The sequence below is a fragment of the Grammomys surdaster genome, unplaced genomic scaffold (genome assembly GCF_004785775.1).
Source record: "Grammomys surdaster isolate TR1022 unplaced genomic scaffold, NIH_TR_1.0 958, whole genome shotgun sequence".
Classification (NCBI taxonomy): Eukaryota; Metazoa; Chordata; class Mammalia; order Rodentia; family Muridae; genus Grammomys; species Grammomys surdaster.
Window position 1 is genome coordinate 3,832,795 of NW_021605377.1, and position 21,700 is coordinate 3,854,494.

The 21,700-nt window shown below is 42.5% G+C and overlaps 1 protein-coding gene across 1 annotated transcript in view; it reads right to left on the reverse strand.

Annotated features, from left to right (window-relative positions):
• The window catches only part of Cfap54 (cilia and flagella associated protein 54), a 283,790-nt gene that overhangs the window by 155,389 nt on the left and 106,701 nt on the right, over positions 1 to 21,700 (reverse strand). The window contains exons 35-39 of the mRNA XM_028783037.1: positions 19,682 to 19,869; positions 17,030 to 17,257; positions 8,067 to 8,290; positions 7,829 to 7,964; positions 6,518 to 6,629 (exon numbers count right to left, since the gene is read on the reverse strand). Of these exons, the coding sequence (XP_028638870.1) occupies positions 6,518 to 6,629; positions 7,829 to 7,964; positions 8,067 to 8,290; positions 17,030 to 17,257; positions 19,682 to 19,869 (888 nt within the window). The remainder of the gene's footprint in view (positions 1 to 6,517; positions 6,630 to 7,828; positions 7,965 to 8,066; positions 8,291 to 17,029; positions 17,258 to 19,681; positions 19,870 to 21,700) is intronic.

Genomic DNA, 21,700 nt, shown 5'->3' on the forward strand with positions numbered 1-21,700 from the left:
TTAAATAATGAGAACACCAAATGTTTCTAGGCTCTGGGGCATCACAATATTTGTTGTGAAGAATTAAAAGTATTACCACCAAGTGTTTTTATGCCACAAGAAATTCTGATGTCCTAAAAGCAGTGATCTGATGGGGAACCTATCACGAGTGGACTTTGCCTTGTAAAAGAAAATTATATGCATTTCATAGAGATATACCCAAGGCCCAGGATAGTTATAACCATGTTAATGAGCTGTGTTCAAGATACTTAGAAAATTTCAGCATCTTAAACCCAAAAGTGCAGGCTAAAGATGCTTCCACCTACACGGGTCTCAGATTCTTTTAAAGAGATTTAAGTCAGAAGCCAAGTTTGGAATAGCTCAATATAAAAACCTGTGAGTATGTTGGTTGTGGTGGAATTACCATATCACCTCAGTAATTTAGAATAGAGTGCTTACCTCATAGGATCACTGAAAAATACCAACTTATTTCTTGAACACTGTGTATTTACAGATGACCATAGCATAGAGCACACAGTGCAAAACAGGCTTGGTAGCTCAGGCTTGTTCTCAATTGTGGATGAAACACTTAGCCAGAGTAGGGCTTGAATAAAAAGGTCCCTCTGTTTACTGGTAATGTTTCATTTTCTTGTCTGTAATGTGAACACAACAGTATCTGCCTCCTAAGACCATAAAAATTAAAGGATCTATAGAGAGTTCCAGCTCAGTGTTACCACTGCCGTATAATACTTTCAAATTTTTACTTCCTCAGACATTCCTGTTCTAATCACAACTCACACAGTGCATACTTTCAACATAGCTGCAAATCAAAGGGACACTGTCTGCTAACTTCACCTCCCTTCCCTTTGCCCCCCATTTACCTACCCCCTAACTGCCTACATAAGTACAGTTTAATAATAGGCAACAAGCATGCGTTCAGACAGACCACATTCATCACCAATTAGCATCTGCTGGTGCTCAGGGCTATGATTTTCCCAGTATGCTGTTCTTCCCTGCTTTCATGGGAGTCATAGTTTTGATTACAAGCATGGTTGGCACATTTAGTTAACATGGTTGGCTATCTTTATAGAATAGAGAGCACGATAGTAGTTGGACTTGAGTAAGGATCCTACAACAGGGGACATACTCCATCCCCAAGGTTTGTAGACAAATCTAAGAAAGGAAGACTCATGGTCCTTGATGGGAGCATCCCATGGGACTGATGCTCTAAGTGATCCTGGTCTCTGGGAAAACAATCATCTCAGAAAACCCATAGAGGCACAGTCACCAGTGGCATCCTCTCGCCTCCACAATGCTCTGCAAACATTTCCTTTCTCTCCCACTTTCCTCTTTCATGTGTCTACTCGTGTATTTCTCCTGAAATCTCCGATCTTAGCAACCTTGGCTGTGCTCTAAACCAGAATCCCTGAGAGAGTCCCTCCTACCCATTAAGAAGGCCTTCACCTTCCAGCCTTACAAACCTTCCTGCATCAAGCCTCATTTTTCACCCTTCCTTTCCACCTTAGCAGGAGGAACACCCCACTGGCCAGTCTGCACCGCAGTCTCTGCCGCAAGGTCCTTGCTCCATTAAAAGCCATTCTCTTCTGTTACAAGGCTCTTCCCCTTTGATGGTTCTCTCTGTTTAATATATGAATACACTTCTTCCAATATAAAATGAGATAGAAGGATAGAAGATGGTAAAACATTTGCAAGGTGAGCGTAAGCCCTGCTCCAAGTCCTATGCTTTCTGAAGGGCAATGACTCCAGACTGAATCCCTGCAGATGCAACTCAGCACTACTACCCCCCACAACACAAAGAATCCCGATGTCCTCCTCCTCATTTGCATTCAACAAACAGATACTGAATCCCCGCTACACATTAGGTGCTGCTGATGGCATTCTGGCTATGTCAGTGACCGCAACAAAGATCCCTGCCTTCCTAGAGCATGCACTTATTAACAGAGCCTAGCAACCAATAAATGCAACACAAATCTTAAAGCATGAACTCTGACTGATGGTAAGATGTGCTCCATGAGACATTTGCTGGGTAAAGGAATTGAGAGAAGCAGTTTCAGGGCAAGCCTTATTTAAGAAATGAGATGTGGGACTTGAAGGGAGGGGAGGTTTCCAGGAAGACACCTGGTACGGAATGCTGGAAACAACCGGAACAAGTTAAAGCTATGACATCGAAAAAGTCAGTAACAATGGCCACCAGATTGCCAAATGAAAGACATGGACCATGCTAATCTTGTAGCCTCTCTAACTATTTGACTATTGATGCTTCCTTTCCCTTAAAGTGCTCTCGCGCTCTCTCTCTCTCTCTCTCTCTCTCTCTCTCTCTCTCTCTGTCTCTCTCTGTCTCTGTCTCTGTCTCTCTCTCTCTCTCTCTCACACACACACACACACACACACACACCTTGACCTTGTGTTCCCTATTCTCAGATCATTCCGCTTCCAAGACTGTTTTCATGACTCGTTCACATCATGTTCTTCCTTGGCTTGCATCCACAAGAGTCATTGGGCCCATGTACTATGACCCTAACCTCACGGAGAATCAGAAATGCTTCCTTTGAAGTTAGCTATAACCATGCCACTTTGGGCAATGGGATGTCAGCCGTCTTATGGGTCACTTTCTAATTGTAGCTTGAAGAGCTATTATATGATTTACCATAACTCCTTTCTTCTAGTCTGAAGAATGGAAACAATAAGACTACTGTACTCAATACCTGAATAAGATATTCAAAAAACATTTATGCAAAAACCAATTGTCAATTATATGTGTCTTTTTCTGGAGGCAGATAATGTAATTAGGTAAATAAATGGAGCTAGGGATTGGAGAGATGGCTCAACAGTTAAGACCATTGTTCTTGCAGAGGATCTAAGTTCAATTCCCAGTGCCCACATCATGCCTCACAACCATCTTCAACTCCAATTTTCGAAGACCTGATACTTTCTTCTTGCCACCATGGGCACCAGGAATACATAGGGTGTACATACAGGCAAAATGCTCATACACATAAAACAAAAAAGATCTTTAAAAACTTAAAAATAAATTAATTAGTGAACCTAAGCAGTGCCCTTAGCCCAAAGCATTTAGTACACGCACATGTAGTCTGTCAAGGCTGTAATCACACCTTGCCTATCAAACAAACTTCCCAGACTGCAGCTTCAGAGTCCTGTGTCCTAGATGTCTTAGTTAGGGTTTTACTACTGTAAAGAGGCACCATGACCAAGGCAACTCTTATAAAGGACAACATTTAATTGGGGCTGGCTTACAGGTTCAGAAGTTCAGTCCATTGTCATCAAGGCAGGAAGCATGGCAGCATCCAGACAGATATGGTGCAGGAGGAGCTAAGGGTTCCTCAACTTGTTCCAAAGGCAAACGGGATGAGAATGACTCCCATGTGGCTAGGAGGCAAGTCTTAAAGCCCACCTCCACAGTGACACACTTCTTCTAACAAGGCCACACCTCCTCCAACAAGGCCACACCTCCTCCAACAAAGCCACACCTCCTCCAACAAGGCCACACCTACTAACAGTGTCACTCCCTGGGCCAAGCATATTTAAACCATCACACTGGCACAGAAGCCTTGTCAAGGTGCTTATTCCATCATGATGTCCGTAGCTCAGTATTCAACCTTACTGAACACAGACACAGAGGCAATCAGCAGTAAGCGGAGCTTCCTCACAGAAAGCTAATGAGATGTGGGAGTCATCTGTCACTGTTGGAGAGCCACACCATGCTTTTAGTAACATGGCTTCCCAAATGGGATATCCTCGGGTCTATACTCACCAGAACTCTCCCTGACTCCAACCGCCACCAATGTACAGATGACTCAACAATTCTCCAGACCAGCTCACTCAGAGTGCTACATTCATACATCCAACTCCCTACCCAGTACCGCTTCTCAGGTATGTACCAGCCATCTATGCAACATCACTCTTCTGGTATTCATCAGCCATTTATCCCATGCCTCTTCTCAAATATCCAGGAAAAATCAGAGACGCAATAGCACCCCTTGACTCTGACCTGTGCTTCCTCAGGTTGGTTTCCTGTCTGGGGGAAGACATCATTATCCTCCCAGGTACCTGCTGCAGGCTCTATGACAATGTGACCTCCCCCTATCCTCGTCTGCCCTTCATGCCTAGTAGGGACGGACTGAAGTCTTGTGGCCTTCCTCTCCCTTTCTTTCCTGTCTGTTCTCTCTATTCTAACCTCTCAGCTGCAGGCCTCCATTCATCTCCAAGCCAGGAGCAGCAGCTCCCTGGCTCCCAAGTGAGCTCCTTTGAACCTATTTCGATGTTGCTGCAGAAGATTCTTTGAGGAGACCTTTGACCCTTTCCTCCTTGCATCCTTTTGCCTGGCTCCCTCTGCTCTCCAGATAAGGCTGAGCTCCTTCACCCTGCTCTCTGGAGTACTTTACTGCCTACTTCCTGTTGACCTCCCACCTTATTGATCTCCCTCAACAGACCATGAACTCCTCTCTGAGGAATCTGTAATCTCATTCATCTCAGAATTCTCAGTACCTTATGACAGCACTTATAACTTAACAGATGCTCAGTAAGAGTTTGCTGAGTGACTGGATGGCTGGAGGACCAACACAGAATGACCAATGATGTATCTGCATATACAGAAAATTAGTAGATAAATAATAAGTGAATTATAACATCCGAAAGGGAAGATTATGATCCTTTCCTGTCCCAGAAACATAGACACCTTGTTGAGGTTTGGTCTTTTGGTGTGTGTTGTAATGGTAAGCGCAGGTCCCCAAGACCTAGTTGCCCCAGAGACGACAGAGTCATTATAAGAGATGCTCCACGAGACAGTCTGCACAAAGACCCAAGTGACCCTATGTGACTTTGTCCCCAAGCTATTTCTGATTGGTAAACAGATGCTGACAGCCGCTAGCTGTGGTGGGTTTAGGGTTCCTGGGAATGAGGGGGAGGTGGGGGGAGGAGAACCAGGAGGGAGAGAAGAGGTGAAGAGGAAGAGAAAATCGCTAATGGGTTAGGTGAGTCATGAAAACATGGCCCTGAGGGCTGGCCAATTGGAGTGAGGAGCAGCCCAGATGAAACATACTAAGTAATAACTTGGGGTTATTGATAGGGAAGAGGGTTCTAATGGCATAGAGAATAAACATCTGCCCAGCTCTTGTGCTGTTTAAGCCTTACTGTAAATAATAAAAGTTGAGTGTCTTTCATCTGGAAACTGAATGATCAAAAGTGGGATAGAAACCCCAGATTAGGATTAAAAAATTCTACAATACACTTGAGCACAATACGGGGCAGGTTTTATTTTTATTCTCCTGTTTTTCTTCAAAGAACTATTTGTGTAACCATGACAATACAATTAGGTTTGTTTGGGTTTAGATTTACTTTATTTTTATCTGCATACATGCATATATGTCTATGTAAGTGCATACCACATGTCTGCATGTCCCCCAGAGGCCAGAGAGAAGAGAGTGTTGAACTTTCTGGAGCTGGAGTCACAGGCAGTTATGGATGATACAGTGTGGATGCTGAGAACCGACCTCATAGCCTCTGGAACCACAACAAGCTCTCTTAGCTGATGAGCCATTTCTTTAGCCCCTCTGTTTTCAACTTGTTCTGTTGCCTCAATTCTACAAGTTGTACTGGCAAAAAATATTCTAGACAGAAGTCTCTTTATCTAAAAGTGAGTGTTTTAGTTAGGGTTTTATTGCTGTGAAGAGACACCATGACCACAGCAAGCATCTCTTATGAAGGAAAACATTTCACTGGGGCTGGCTTACAGTTCAGAGGTTAAGTCCATTGTCATCATGGCAGGAAGCATGGTGGCATGCAAGTAGACATGGTGCTGGAGAAGGAGCTAAAAATTCTACATCTGGATCAGCAGGCAGCAAGAAGAGAGAGTGACACTGGACCTGGCTTGAGCTTCTGAAGCCTCTAAGCCTGCCGCTAGTGATGGACTTCTTCCAACAAGATCACAACTACTCCAACATGGTCACACCTCCTAACAGTGCCACACCCTATTGGCCAAGCATTCAAACACTTGAGACTGTGTGGGCCATTTTCATTCAAACCATCAGAGCAAGTAAATCAAAGTATTCCAAGGCCTTTTCCAGCTGGCTGGTTATAAGATGATAATGCCAACAGCTTACTATGGCACAGTCAGTGGGACCTTTGTACACTGAAGAAGGAAATAAAAGCTGCACGCGTGCACGCACACACACACACACACACACACGCACACACACACACACACTCCCAAGAAGACAAAGGCAGAAAAATGCACAAAGTCGACTTGACTTTTCTCACTAATTTTCCTTTTCCTTTCCTTTCCCTTCAGCTTATGAAAAAAAAAAAATTAAACATAGATAAGTCTTCAGTCTTCCCAGTAGGACATTTACAGCAATATAAAATGATAACTATCAAGTGGTTTATTTTCAAGTAAACATGAGAAGTAGATTTTACTTGCCATTGTGGAAGAGCTTACAAACATGCAGAACAGGATAGCAACCTTAAAGAAGAGCGGGTTCACATTAGAACTGGGTCTGACCTGAAATGATGAGCATCTTCAACGGGTCGGAACTGCCTTCTAGCTCAGCCAGGCTCTTGGGTGTGGAATGATCAATCTTCAGATGCTTCCCAATGAAGTTTCGACAGGTGACCTTAAAAAGACAAGCACAGACAGTGCTTAGGCACGTGCAGTTCAGCTCTCTTGAAACATCTGTCTCAGTTTCTGTCCAGAAGTGGAACAGTACTACAAACAAAAGCTAGTGGAAAACCACTCAGTCCTGAGGACTTCGGGGAAAGGACGGCTACATAATTTTCCATATTTCTCTTGTCCACAGGCTCAGCTGGGAGAATATTGTAGAGATTATGTGCAGCAATCAGAATATGATTTCCTGATATTCTATAAATTCACGGATCTAAATATATATTCCATTATGGGAGCTGAAGCACATCTCAAATATAGACTATTCTTCCAAAGACAGATTTGGTTGCAGCCTACTCGTAATTAATGCAATTCTAACTTCCCTGATGGAGTTTTTCAAAACTAATTGCTTCTACAGTATTGTGACAATTTCTTGAACAGATGTTTGAGTCCTCAAATTATAAGATATGTGAAAACATAAAAGTGTTTAGATGAAATGAAATTCCTTTAAAGAGCCCAAGACCCTGTTCCCTCCAGGTCTCAACTCCCATCCCTTGGTCTAACCAAAACCAATCATGCAAGATAAAGCTGCCTCTTGGTCCGGTCTTCAGTGTTCCTTGTGAGTATTTCCATAATGAGATGGAAACAGAGTCTGATAAGATACAAACTCCTTCCTACAGTTTAATAAGTGCACTTGGATGGCCCATCCTCTCTCCGGGTTCTTTAAGCAACTCTTGATTGAATGCCAGTGTGTCATGCACTGTTACACACTGAGAGGATGATGTAGTGGCAGACAGCAAAACAAGCAAAAAAAATTATTCTTAGGGAACATATTCCACTGGGTTGCAAGAACAAACAAAATACTGAGATTAACTTTTTTCCTTTGTCCTAAAAGTTACTTTTTCATTATTTTAAAATTAACTCAAACATAAAGCATGCCTCCTGAAAGTTATTGTGGGATATAGAAACCATTCTGGTTGTTTCTAAGAAGTGTGTCAGCCCTGACTTGGACAAACATTTCTTCTGCAGAAGGCCTACACTTCTGGATTTGCTATACCCAGAAAGCACTGACCGAGGGCAAGCTGTCAGTAACGTTTGTGGATCTGAATGGAGGATGCCCTGGTGAAAAGACTGCTTATCTGGCTCCTAAATCCTTCCCTTTCATGTGTGGCAACTGGCAACCATGGCTGCGTGAGAATCAGCCCAACTTACCTTCTCTCCATTTTCAGCCTCGTATCTGGCACAAGCCTGACGGGAGAGATCGGGGCCATTCAGCTGCTGTATCCTCAGGACCAGCTGGCGCTGCGCATACACCAACAGCGGAGTCACTTGCTCTGTGTACCTCTCGCTGGGCCGCGGTAAAGAATACATGGAAAAGTTAACTTGAGCTAAAAAAACCACCCCCTAAAGAAGTCTGTTACTTTTCATTGCCATTGTGGGCCAGACATACTGTGAAATGATGTTGAACTGAATGGCAAGAGACACCAGCGTTTCCCACTTCTCCACTTGGTACAGAACCTCCAGAGACTTCAACACAAAGTCATGGATCCATCTCAAATCCACCACGTTGACGTCATCCAAAGGATGTTCAAAAATCAGGCTGGAACCTCCGTTGTCAGATTTGATGTTCCCATAACAGCTGGGAATGCTGAACTCGCCTTTCTCTTCAAACGGCTGCAAGAAGTATGTGGAGATAAGGTACCCAAATTTAAGGTCTCACTACATATTTTTCTGGTAAGTCAATGTGATAATGGAACACCAGAAGGGGCCAAGCCAAAAAAGGGAAAATGAAAGTTAGGTGACTCACAGCTTTGTAACGGGAGATGGTGCTGTGTAATATAATTGTCTGTAGTGAGTGAAACGTGCTAGAATTCTGGTCGCTGTAATTTACTACAGCCAGCACATGCATATGGCTACTAATTATGTGGAACGTGACAGTGCCACTGAGCTTTTTCCTTTGCTTGGTTTTAACTATTTCACATTTTAACTTAGATGACAGTGGATATTAATTAGGCAGCAGAGGCTGAGGTCCACTCTTAGTACCTATTCATTGCTGATTTAAGTAAGGACATTAAACCAACATGGTAAAGGTTTTAGGAAAAGCATGTAGTTTCTTTTTTTTTTTTTTTTTTGGTTTTTCAAGACAGGGTTTCTCTGTGTAGCCCTGGCTGTCCTGGAACTCACTCAGTAGACCAGGCTGGCCTAGAACTCAGAAATCCACCTGCCTCTGCCTCCCAAGTGCTGGGATTAAAGGTGTGTGCCACACTGCCTGGCTAAGCATGTAGTTTCTACAACAAATAGTCTTTCCTGGTATGTTTGGCACATTTACTAGCATGTGGAATACTACCCCCAATTCCTTACTATAAAAGTCAGTTGTTTTATGGAGGTGTCTTAGTCAGGGTTACTATTGCTGTGATGAAACACCAAAACCAACCAAAAGCAACTTGGGATTGAAAGGGTCTATTTGGCGTACACTTCCACATCACTGTTCATCACTGAAGGAAGTCAGGACAGGATCTCAAACATGGCAGGCACCTGGAGGCAGGAGCTGATGCAGAGGCATGGAGGGGTGCTGCCTACTGGGTTTCTCTCCATGGCTTGCTCAGTTTACACAGGACCATCAGCCCAGAGTGGGCACCACCCACCATGGACTCGGCCCTCCTCCATCAGTCACTAACTAAGAACATGTCCCATGGCTGGCCTACAGACTGGTCTTATGAAAGCATTTTCTCAACTGAGGCTCCTTCTTCTCAGATGACATCAGCTTGTGTCAGCTGGCATAAAACCAGCCAGCACAACTCACCCCTTGTCAACTTCACACACAAACACGTCACTATTAAGCCACAATTTTTTCTGTCTTTTTCGTCCCCAAGATAACATATTAATTGCAACATCCAAATATAAAATGCTTTCCAATTTTAAAAAAGCCTCACAAGTCTTACCAATACAAACATTTTAAGTGTTCAGACTCTTTTAAAATCCAAATTATTTTTTAAATACAAAATCTAAAACCATGAGCTCCTCCTACAAAATAAATAAATAATTTAAATGCTTGCTTTTTTTTTCACAGAGAAGAACCAAGACACAGTCACAATCTGAACAAAGCAAAACCAAACTCCGACTCTGTAAATAACTCAGCATCCAACATCTGGGATTTACTCTCAACCTTCTGGGCTCCTCCAAAGGGCTTGTGCAGCCACTAAAAGCACATGAAACTTATCTTCAAGGCTTAGGCTACCTCCACTTGGTGGTCATCCCATGATAGTGGTGTCTTCACAATGCTGGGGCTCCTGTACCAAGAGGATGGCACTTTCACCAATAGCCTCTCCTAGACTCGCTTCCAGATGCCAAGCCTCAACCTCTCTTTAATCTTGAGCCTTCAACCGATAATGAACCTTGCACCCTCACCAATAGCCTCTCCTTGTCTTTCACAGTCCCGAGTCTCCCTTGCTCATCGTACCTTCAAACTCAGTACTACCTAGGAGACTTTCATGCACTATCAAGTTTAGCTTCCAGCCTGAAGTACAACCTTAGCCTCTGAAACACAGTTTCTGTGTGCTGACTCCGAGAAAACACTCCTCCGATGTTACCCCACTGATGCTGGTCTCTTCTTAATCCCTGCTAACTTCTCAGCTCCGGCTGATGAACGTCAATTGTCTCAGTAAAGGAAGGGTTTCATGTTAGTTGTTCTGGTGTCTTGTTAATCACAGCCGATTATTCAGGCCCAGCTAACCAGAACCACAGACCCTTGACTCAAAATATGCAATGGCCCCAATTGAGATCTTTGACTCTCAAACTTCCCTCTGGAACTTCACAAGCCAGGCCTCCATCTTTTGCATTCCTGTCGATACTCTTATCTTCTAACCTTCCACAGAACAAGCTCACCAAGCTTTGAACACTCAATGGTTTTTCTATACCAAAGTTCCAAAGTCTTTCCACAATCCTCCCCCAAAACCTGGGCAGGTCTGTCACAGCAATACCCCACTATCCTGGTACTAATTTCTGTCTAATAAGGGCTACCGTTCATGTGATCAGAGACTCACATCACTGTTCATCATTGGAAGAAGTAGGGACTGGAACTCAAACAAGGCAGGAACCTGGAGGCGAGAGCTGATACAGAGGCCATGGAGGGGTGCTGCCTACTGTTTTGCACCATTCAACTTGCTCAGCTTGCTTTCTTCTAGAACCCAGGACCATCAGCCCATGTATGGCACTACCCACAACAGGACGAGCCCTCTCCCATCAATCGCTAATTAAGAAAACGATGTACAGGCTTGCTGGCAACCCGATCTTCTAGAGGCATTTTCTCAATTCAGGTTCTCTCCTCTTAGACGACGACAGCTTGTGTCAAGTTGACATACAACTAGCCGGCCCAGGAGATTTTTATCTAGAGGCCTGATTTTGATCCAGATTGACAAGTTACTATTTTAACTACAACTGTGCTTATTTCCCATGAGACCCGATGCATATGTATATTCCTCTGAAAATTTCTGCAGCAAAGCAAAGTGTGTAAGGTCTATCTAAGCGCCAGGCTGTAGCTCAAAACAGCCAACTGGGGTCAGCTCCTTCTGTCCTGGTGCCTCACTAAGAGTCTGAAGGCATTAATGGAGGTGAGGGCTAAGCAAGATCCACCCCTTCGAACTAGATGATGCTTACCATGAGGCTATGGAGGATGAGAGATGAAGAGAAGCTGGTGTTGTCCACGTGAGGTTTCCCCCTTACATAGTACCAGCACATGGAGCATGCTCAAAGGAAACCGAGTTGTAAGTTATGAGCCCAGTTCCCAATCCACTGAGTCTACAGTGCCACATGCACACATAAGGAGCTAGCTCCACTTCCTTTGTCTCAGATTTCCAAGTGAAGGCCTCAGCACTTGCCCTCTTCCTGTTGACCTGTCCCACTCAGCCCTTCCTGGCTTACCACGCTTGCTTACTATGTCAGCTATCAGAGTCATTTCTAGGATAAGGGTAAGGAAGTTCTCAGCAGTGACATTACACTCCAATACAGATTCAGTCCCAACAACGCTGGGATTTTATCTCCAAGTATCTTATTTAGCATCTGCCCCCCACCTCCTATTGACACCAACCTGATAGGCAAGGGCAGAGGGAACATGTGACCAGATAATACGGAGAGGCAAGCAGAGCTGACACATCAGGACTGAAATAGCATTTGGAGAGTAGAGGTTTGGGTGTTGTCCCAGGCCAAAATTGTAAAGATTTAATATGTGCCACGTGAAGTTCTTTAAGATGTTTTATTGAAGACAACTTGAAAGCACTCAAAACAGTAGAGAAAATAATAACAAGACCCCGTGAACCTTCTACAGGCTTCAGTAGTTTTCAAGGTTTAGGGTATACTCAGTTATTGTTTTTAATTATATCCCCCAAATTACAGTAATCAATCTACAAATATCTCAATATAATCTCTAAAGAGTGAAGAATTCATTTTATGGAAACATAACCGTAATATTATAATTCTCCTCTTAAAATAGACAAAAATAAAGGCTGAGCAGATGGTGCGGTGGGCAAAAGTGCACATCACCCAAGAGGGAGGACGTGAGTCTAAATCCTCAGAACCCATATCGACACCAGGGACAGTAGCATCAGTGCTCCCAGGGCAAGAGAGGAGGGAACACAGAAGCTTGTGGATCAGCTAGCCTGGCATACACAACACAGCAGCAAAACAACAGAGACCTTGACTCAATCAAGGGAAGAAGCAAGTATCAGCCTGTGAGGGAGTCTGTCCTCTGACCTCCACATGCATGCTATGGCGCTCACACACCTGCAAACACACATGTATGTATACATATCACTCGCATGTGCACACACATATACACACATACATACACATGTACAGACACACACATATATGTACATGCACACATACACACATACACAAACAGCAAAATTCTTTAAAATAGTTCTTCAATATCCACACTGAAAATGTTCCAATTTCTTGAAATGAGATTTACCCAAGGCCCAAGCACTGCAGTTTGGTTATGTCTCAAGTCCTTTTTAATCTATGATTTCATCTCCCTTTTGAATTTTTCATTTTGTTGTTGAAGAAACCATGTTGCTTCTTGGAGAGCTCCCGGGGGGGTGGGGGTGTTGAATCTGTTGATTGCATTCCCAAGGCGTTCTCTGGAATGTTCTTCTGTCAACTACATATGTGTCAACCACCAGGTCTGACTGCTTGAGCTGATTACTTCGGGATTTTTTTTTCTGACTGTCATACTCGAAGCCACTCTTCCTCCACTTAATCCATTCACTAAGGACTGACAAATCTTGATACTGTAATTCCAACAGCCTTTTTTCCATTTACTACCTGAATACTTGCATTTAAAAAGTTTTCCCCCATAGTCAATAGAGGCAGGATAACTCCACAGGTCCCTAGTTCCCTTTATTGAAAAACAGACTTGAAGAATATTCTATGTGCTAGCTGTTGCCACTTCCTCTGGGAACCTTTTAACTTCATTGCCTCCCTTGTCATTTTTTTAAAACGTGTATATGGTTTGCCTTCAGTGTCTCCATTTGGACCACTCATACGCTGCCTTCTTTGAGTCAATACCATAGTTTCCCAGGTCCTACAGCTTTAATAAGCCTTCAGTTGGGTGGAGGGTCCTGAAAGTTCAGCTTGCTCTAAAGACCTTCCAGGGACCTGGGGGCTGGAGCCAAGAAGATTCCCTCTCATTTGCATTTGCCTATAAATTTCAGAAACATCAACAGTTGTAAAAATGCCTTTGGATTTCTATGGATCAACAGATCAAGCTGAGAATAACTGATAGTAAGTCTTCCTGGTCACGAACAGGCGATGTCTCACCTCATTTCCTTGGGTCCTTTTTAACTTCATCTTAGTATAGTAGAGTTTTCCATGTAGAAATTGTACTCTGGTTGACAGAAAATGGATGGCTTCCACTGCTTTTGCTTCTTGGCCGTTGTGAACAGTGTTACAGGATATATGGGTGTGTGGTGTCCCATTGACAGAAATATTTCTTCAAGACCAAACTGAGGTTAATTGTTGAGGAACCTCTGTCCTGTTTCCACAATTACTTCGCTGACGGTAAGTGCCCTGCCCCTCCACACCATCATTCCAACCTGTCATCTTACGTAATTTTTAAGTAACCATCAGTCCAACTGGAAGAGCTTGGTGTACTTCTCACTTGCATCTCCCTGCTGATCCAGGATGCTGAGCATTTTAAAATTACCTTGGTAATATTTGTGTGCCTTTTTCCATTTGTTTATGTATGTATCTATTAACGAATATGTCTGTGTGGCCATGATGTGTGTGGTATACCATGTATGTGTGCTATACAGACATGTGTACTATACCATGCATGTGGGGGTCAGAGGACCATTTTGTGGAATTGGTTCTCTCCTTCCACCTTTGCATGACATCTAGGGATTAAATTCAGGTCACCAGGCTTACACTTGGCAAAACCTTTATGCACTGAGTCATTTCACCAGCATGTGAATGTCTAATTTTGAGAGATGTCTATTTAGATCTGGTCCTTATCTTCAATCAGTATATTAAGAGTTCTTCTTTGCTGGGTGGTGGTGGCACACACCTTTAATCCCAGCACTTGGGAGGCAGAGGCAGGCAGATTTCTGATTTCAAGAGTTCGAGGCCAGCCTGGTCTACAGAGTGAGTTCCAGGACAGCCAGGGCTACACAGAGAAACCCTGTCTCAGAAAAACAAAAAACAAATAAACAAAAAAAAACTAACAAAAAAAGAGTTCTTCTTCTGCTGTTTAGCTGGGTTCCAAATGCACTTTAGTACTGGCTGTTTACCATGTCTATAGTTGCAAATGCTTTCTCTAAACAGTTCTCTATTTTTGAAAGAATGTATAACATATATGTGTATGTTCACATGTATGAGGGAGCATGTGTGTGTGGTGTGTGTGTGTCCATGTATATGCAAAGGTTGAGCATTCTCCTCAATCTCTCTCTACTTTATATACTGAGTCAGGGCTTGTCATTTCAGCTAGCCCAGCCATCTGGATTACACTAGAGATTCCTTTCTCCACTGTTTATGTAATAGGATTATAGGAAGACCACCATGCCTGCTTGGCTTTCCAATGGGTCCTTGGGATCCAAACTCTAGTCTTCACATTTGTGTGACAAGTGCTTTACCCTCTGAGTCATCTTTCTGGCCCTAAGTTATCTCTTCATTCAGCTGATTGTTTTATTTGCTGTTTAGAACCCTTTGAGTTTGATGTACTCCTATAGAGTAAAGCTTTACTAAACCTTGAAATATTGCAAACTCACCACGTTTTACTTTCATTTCCTTTACCATTTCAAAGCCATGATGTTTCCAATGTGGTTGATTCCACTTTCCATGTTTATTTTCAATGATATATTCTCTTCCCACATTTTTATTTTCTTTTCCCTCATCAACAGTAATGTTATAAAGCATCTGGACTATTATTGAATAATTTCTTTTTTCCCTTTTATTGAAAACATTTTTCTCACATAGTATATCCTGATTACAGTTTCCCCTCCCTCTACTCCTCCCAGTTCCTCCTCCCCTCACCTCCCATCCAAATCTACCCTCTTTCTGTCTCTCATTAAAGAACAAAGAAGTTTCTAAAGGACAGTAGAGTAAAATACAGTAAGATAAAATTAAACAAACACAATGGAATTGGACAAAAACAAACAGAAGGAAAATAGCCCAAGAGAAGGCACAAGAAACACTCATTGGTTTGCACACTCAGTAAAATGTTATAAAAATGCTAAACTGGAAGCCATAGTATATATTCCAAGGACCTGTAGTATAAAAAGGTAGAGATATGTATGTATTATTATGTATAATACAAATAATATGTATGCATTAAATATATACAAATATGTATATATGTATTAAAATTTAAAATATAAGATATAATAAAAATAAAGGAAAATCCCTGAAATAACATTATGAGACAAGGAACCTCCAAAGAAGGTGATTAATTTCTTTTCTGTTGACCATCTACTGCTGGGCATGCAGCCTACCCTTTACAGTAGTGTTTTTCCCCATTGAGACTCCCTTTAAGGAAATGAAATTTTTATTTGCAAGTGGTTATCAACTGAAGATTGCTTCTAGGTTGGGCATAGGGGCTTGTATCTAGTTCTCCTTTCAGCTCTAGTACCCCACCTGGTGCAGACCATGGTCGTGTTGCTTCAGTCTCTGTGTGTTATGCTTCTTAATGTTCAGAATGATTTCTTATGAAGAAGTATATGTATTCTTTCCTACCCAAACAGTCTGTGTCTTTTAATTAGGGTATTTAGCCAACTTACATTTAATATAGTCATGGCTATGACTGAGTTAGTTTTAATATTTGTCTTAGTGTAAAGTGTCTTGGTGCTGTGAAGAGACACCATGACCACAGCAACTATTATAAAAGAAAGCATTTAATTGAGGCTTGCATACAATTATGCAATTAGAGGTTTAGTCCACTACCAGCATGGTGAGAGCATGGCAGCGCACAGGCAGACATGCTGCTGGAGAAGAAACTCTAGCATCTACATCTGGATCCTCAAGCAGCAAGAAAAGTGAAACTCTGAGCTTGGAATGAGCTCTCTGTACCCTCAAAGTCCACCCCAGTGGACATCTCTTCCAATAAGACCACACCTACTCCAACACAACCATACCTCCTAGTCTGTTAAATAATGCCACTCTCTGGGAGCCTATGAGATCCATCCTCATTCAAACCACAATACTTGATATACATTTTCAATTTGTTTTTGTATGTTTTGTCATCTACTATTTCTTTCCTTCTCTGCAGTTAATTGAGTATTATTTAGTCTTATGTTGTTAGGTCTTTAGCTATCTCTTTTTGATGTTGTCATTATTCCACGGATTATAGCAAATGCATCCTTAAATCGCCACATCCCACTTAAAATTATATTGTAACACTCAGTATAAGTATCTTAATTTGCACGCTTTGTCTTTCATGATATTGTTATCAGATACTTTCCTTCAGAAATGTTACGTAATATCTCAATGTGTTTGCGTGTTTGCTAATTTTCAATGTTTGTTATTGCATATTATATTGTTTCTACTTTATTTCCATAACCTAGGTCATGGTGTGATAGATTTTTCATAGCCACAAGTCTTGGACCTGGAGCAACTGAGCAGCGATAGACAGACTACTGGGGTGAGGTCACGTGAGCAGCTCAGCTTCCTCATGGGATTCCTATAGGAGACAGTAAAGGTTTCTTTCCTTCCCTTCAAACAAACTGGATTTTCAGGCTAAGATTTTTTAATTAACATTAATGCAAGTTCTGAGCTGTGAACAAATTTATAATGAGAAGCAAATGAAAAAACAGACAAACCAAATGGGAACACAGAAAAATATCAATTTCTACTTATCCCAAGTTTCACAATAAAAGACGTTTTTTTAATTGGATACAATAGAAATAATTACCAGAATGCCCTTACCTTGACAGAATTGGTGCTCTGCAGCTTTATTAGCATGTCAATAAGAAGTTCTGTACCCACGTAAAAGGGTAACACGCAGATGCAGAGAAAGCTATCCTGGCTGATAGGAAAAGTTTTGCAAGTATCCATAGTCTGCTTCAGTAGCATTTGCAGTTCCCGGGAAAAGTTCCAGAAGACCCTGCAGCAATTCTGCAGTAGAGTCCAGTAACCACCACGGTAAGCAAGAACCTAAGACAAACATCACATTTGGTATCACAAAGGTCCAGAAGTTACAGAGGTCTGGAAAACTTTACTTTTTTTTTTCTTCTGCAAACACATATATCAATGATAAAAAAAAAACAAAAACTAACCAAAACCATTTGTTATGTGCCATTCACAGGCTTAACACCGTGACAGGATATTTACAAACATTAGGTGGTCTGAGTTCACCAATTCTGAGAAGCTTACATCCTCTAGCACTCTAGCAATAAGGAAATGAAGCCTAGGCTAACTGGCCCATGGCCCTCAACCCACTGAATGAAAATGATCTACATATTCATAGCCAGAACTCCAAAATTCCATTTTTAGAGGTGCTCGGGATACAGCAGTGAGCAAGGGCAGCTGTTCTTCCTTCCTGTTGCCTAACTGTCCAAGAGAAGACCAAGAGTAGAAAGGTATAAAAAAAATGGGTTTTCAGGGGAAAACATATTTTATTTTAAATAAAGCACGAGCTGGAGAAATGACTCAGCAGGTTAGAGCACAAAATGCTCTTACAGAGGACCTGAATTTGATTCCCAGCACCCACATCAGTTGGCTGTGTAACTCCAACTGCAGGGAATCCCATGCCTCTGGCTGTCTTGGGCACCTGCACTCATGCACACATACACACAGAGAGATGCAGAAAGAGGGAAGGAGGAGAGGAAGAAGGAAGGGGGAGCAGGAGAGGGGGGAGGAGGAGAGGGAAAGGGGGAGGGGGAGAGTAAGACAGAGAAGGAAGGAAGAGAAGAAGAGGGAGGGCGGGACAAAAGGAGGGAGGGAGGGAGAGAGAGAAAGAGAGAGGGGGAAGGGGAGGGAGAGGGAGAGGGAGAGGGAGAAACAGAGAGAAGGGGGGGGAGAGGGAGAGAGAATGAATTTTAAAAGGAAGTAGAAGTAAGTCAGAACTGGCAAGGAATAAAAGGACATGTTAGCTGAGGGTCAGGAAAGAGTCCTTCCTGAGGAGAAATGATATGAACAAGGACCTCTTGAAGTAAGCAGTAAGCAGTTCTTGTGAAGGTTGGGGTTGGGAGGAGGAGAGTGCTAAAGCCTCAGGACAAGGAACAGAAAGGATGAAGGGTGAAAGCCATATCTGGGAAGATGGGTGTGAGAGGGAGAACAGGAGCATGATGAGCTAGCTGAGCTCCAGGCAGAGATGAGAGCTTGGCTCCCCCGCTGCTGTGAAGCTGATAGGCATGAGTATAAAACTGGATGCTCATGGTCAAGGAGATGGTTGGGTTTTAGCTGTCTTCTTGTGAATGTACCCTTTCCATTCCATGTAGAAAATCCAAGCTGTCCGTTCTTTTGTCTTTAAAGTATAGTGGTCCTCTCCCATTTCAAGATGCTTTATTCATATGGTTTTTCTGCTATGACTAAAAACAAACTAATTTCTTTATGTCTCATAATTCCAATCTTTGAGGTTAGCTGTCTGTTACTTAGTATTTTAGACGCATAAAAGATGGCTGCAGAGATGGGTCCATGAGTAGGAATGCCTTCCTCGTAAGCATGGGGACCTGTGTTTAAATCACTAGCATCCACATAAAAAAGCCAGGCATGGCCACTGTAACACATACACTGGACCTGTGACTACTACACTGAGGTATCAGGTGGGGTTGGCAGGGACAGGAGGATCACTGTGGCTTGCAGGTTGCCAGCCTAGTTCATGGTTCATTGAGAGATTCTGGGACAGAAAAACAGCAGTGAATGATAGGGCAGGATACCCAGTGTCCTGGCCTGGACTCCATACACAGACACCTGCACCCACATGTACACAACACACACACACACAAGAGAGAGAGAAAGAGAGAGAGAGAGAGAGAGAGAGAGAGAGAGAGAGAGAGAGAGGGAGGAGAGAGAGACAGAGAGAGAGAGAGAGAGAGGAGAGAGGGGGGGGGAAGAGAGAGAGAGAGAGAGAGAGAGAGAGAGAGAGAGAAAGAGGAGAGAAGCATTAGCATAAATGGATATAAGTGAGTGATAGACTCAGGGAGTTGAAACAAGGGTAGGGTTTTCAAAAAAGACATCATAAGTCTTCTTTTGTACTAGAGAATGAGAGAAGTTGTGATGCCATAGGAGTCTTGGCAACATTGGGGACACATCCAGTGCTATCACAAAGGACTCCCATTTCCTACTCAATGTAGAAAACCAGTCAAACACATGTACTGTCACAGGACCTTCATGACAACCAGGTCACCAAGGAGGCTCTGGGTGCAAAGATCACAGCTAAGTAAATGAACTCATGTCCTCTACCCCACAACCAGACAACACATAAATCTTTAGTATTATATCAGGCCAACCGGAAAAGCGGCTGAGGCCAAACCTAGCAAGAAGAAGCCTGTATGTAGTAAGTACGCATATCCTACATTCCTGCGTTTATGGGCGAGTCTAGTCCAGTGCATGAGCAAAGAGAAAGGAGTGCTTTACCATTGCTCTCCTGCAACACGAGAAGATTTTCATAAAATGATCCAGTCCCCAAGTCAGCATTCGGTCCTTCTCTCTGGCATTAACACCAATGCCTAATTGAGAGTCTGATTCATAAATTGTTTGTGTTTTCGTCTTGGAAACATTATCCTCGTTTTTGGAATTGAAAAGTACAGATAAATCTTCTATATCTATATTCCAAAAAGAAAGCAAAACACTATCAAAAATGTAACTCAAAACTAAAAAGTAAAGCGTGAGACAGTCAAAATCATACATTTACATTCCCATAAAGGTGACATATGTCATGTAATAATATTCCATGATATGTAAACTTGTAGAAGGACCAGGTCAACCAAAGACACAGAGAACCAGGGGAGGCTTCCATTAAAAATAATAACAATAACTAAAAGGCTCTTAGAAGTTGAAGGGCAGAAGGCATGGCTAACCCCATGGGGGAGATATGGAGAACATTCCAGACTAAGGTAGGGGCAAAATGAGCAATGGAATGAAAGAAATGAGCAGGTGTTGGGGAAACTGACCAAAAGCACTTGTAGAGAGGTTTGGTCTGTGGCTATGTGCTGTAATGCTACATTCTATACTCGAAGGTCTAGGCCGACTAGTGATTTCTCATGTTCACAAGGTTTTGATGTGCAAACCTTGTTCCTTGATTTAAAACTATTGGTTGAATAAAATTGGCTACAGCCAATTACTGGAGAAATTAGAGGTAGGTGGGTTTGGAGTGACCTGGTTGGAGGAGAGAGGAGAGACCAGGAGGAGAAAAAGGAAGAACAGGAGGGGAGGAGAAAGCGACCACGAGGAGAGAAGAACCATGAACACGTGGCCAGGAGAAGCAGAAAGTACCTGGGGCACACTTCTGGGGAGGTAGTTAGGCAGCAGTTAGAAGAATAGATTAGAGGTAAACGACCCCACCCCCACTAATTGTCAAGGCCAAATAAAATAACCATAGACTGAGTTTCATTTATTTGTAAGCTAGTTGAAGATAAGCTTAAATTGGTTGTAGTACATGCACTGTTCTCTAATCTTCCCAAACACACATTCCCAGGACCTGTATACTCTCATAAGTAGCACCCTGGACACTCATTGCTCAGCTATGGTGGCATCAGCCCAGAATTGTTTCACCTACCACATATCTCTTCTCCCGTATGTATCTCGAGTCTAATGCCATGTCTCCAATATCATAGAGGGAGGAAGCTAGGGCCAAGCTACAGATGTCAATAAATTTACGAAAGAAAAAAGAAAAAGGAAAGGAAGGAAGGAAGGAAGGAAGGAAGGAAGGAAGGAAGGGAGGGAGGAAAGAAGGAAGGAAAGAAGGAAGAAAAGAAGGAAGGAAGGAAGGAAGGAAGGAAGGAAGGAAGGAAGGAAGGAAGGAGGAAGGAAGCAAATAAACAGATTTTATATCTATGGAATTTCTCTTCAGTTAGGCAGAGGGCTACAACATGATAAAGGAGTACCAGTCTATACTTAGAAGAATCAAAGGCACGTCAAATACTTCACTATGTATGAATGTTATCAAGGCAGTAGTTAACTAGCTGCTGAGAATCCTGATCAGCAAGAAAGTCCAGAGCACTTAAATGTCAACAATAAGGATTTAAGGGAAGGCTCAAATGACTGTACTTCCGTTTGATCTGAGCTCGCTTCTCAGCACCCACATGGAAGCTTATAATCACCTATAATTCCAGTCCCAGGGGACTCAACTCCCTCTTTGGACTTCTACTATCATTAGATATACACATGCTGCATATACATACAAGCAATCAAAAGACACATAAAGTAAATATTTTAATGACAGTACAAAATCTATAGTAATGAATTTTTAATAGCATAAAGACACTAGAAACAAATTTTTATCTGTGAAATGGGTAGCAATCGAGGTCGAACAACCTGTTGGTTGAAAATAGTATTTCACATTCTTTCATCTTTACAGGAAAGGGTGAAAAATCAACCACATTTGACAGGCAACAATGTAGCACAGCATCCAGATGTGAGGACCTTTATGCCTAT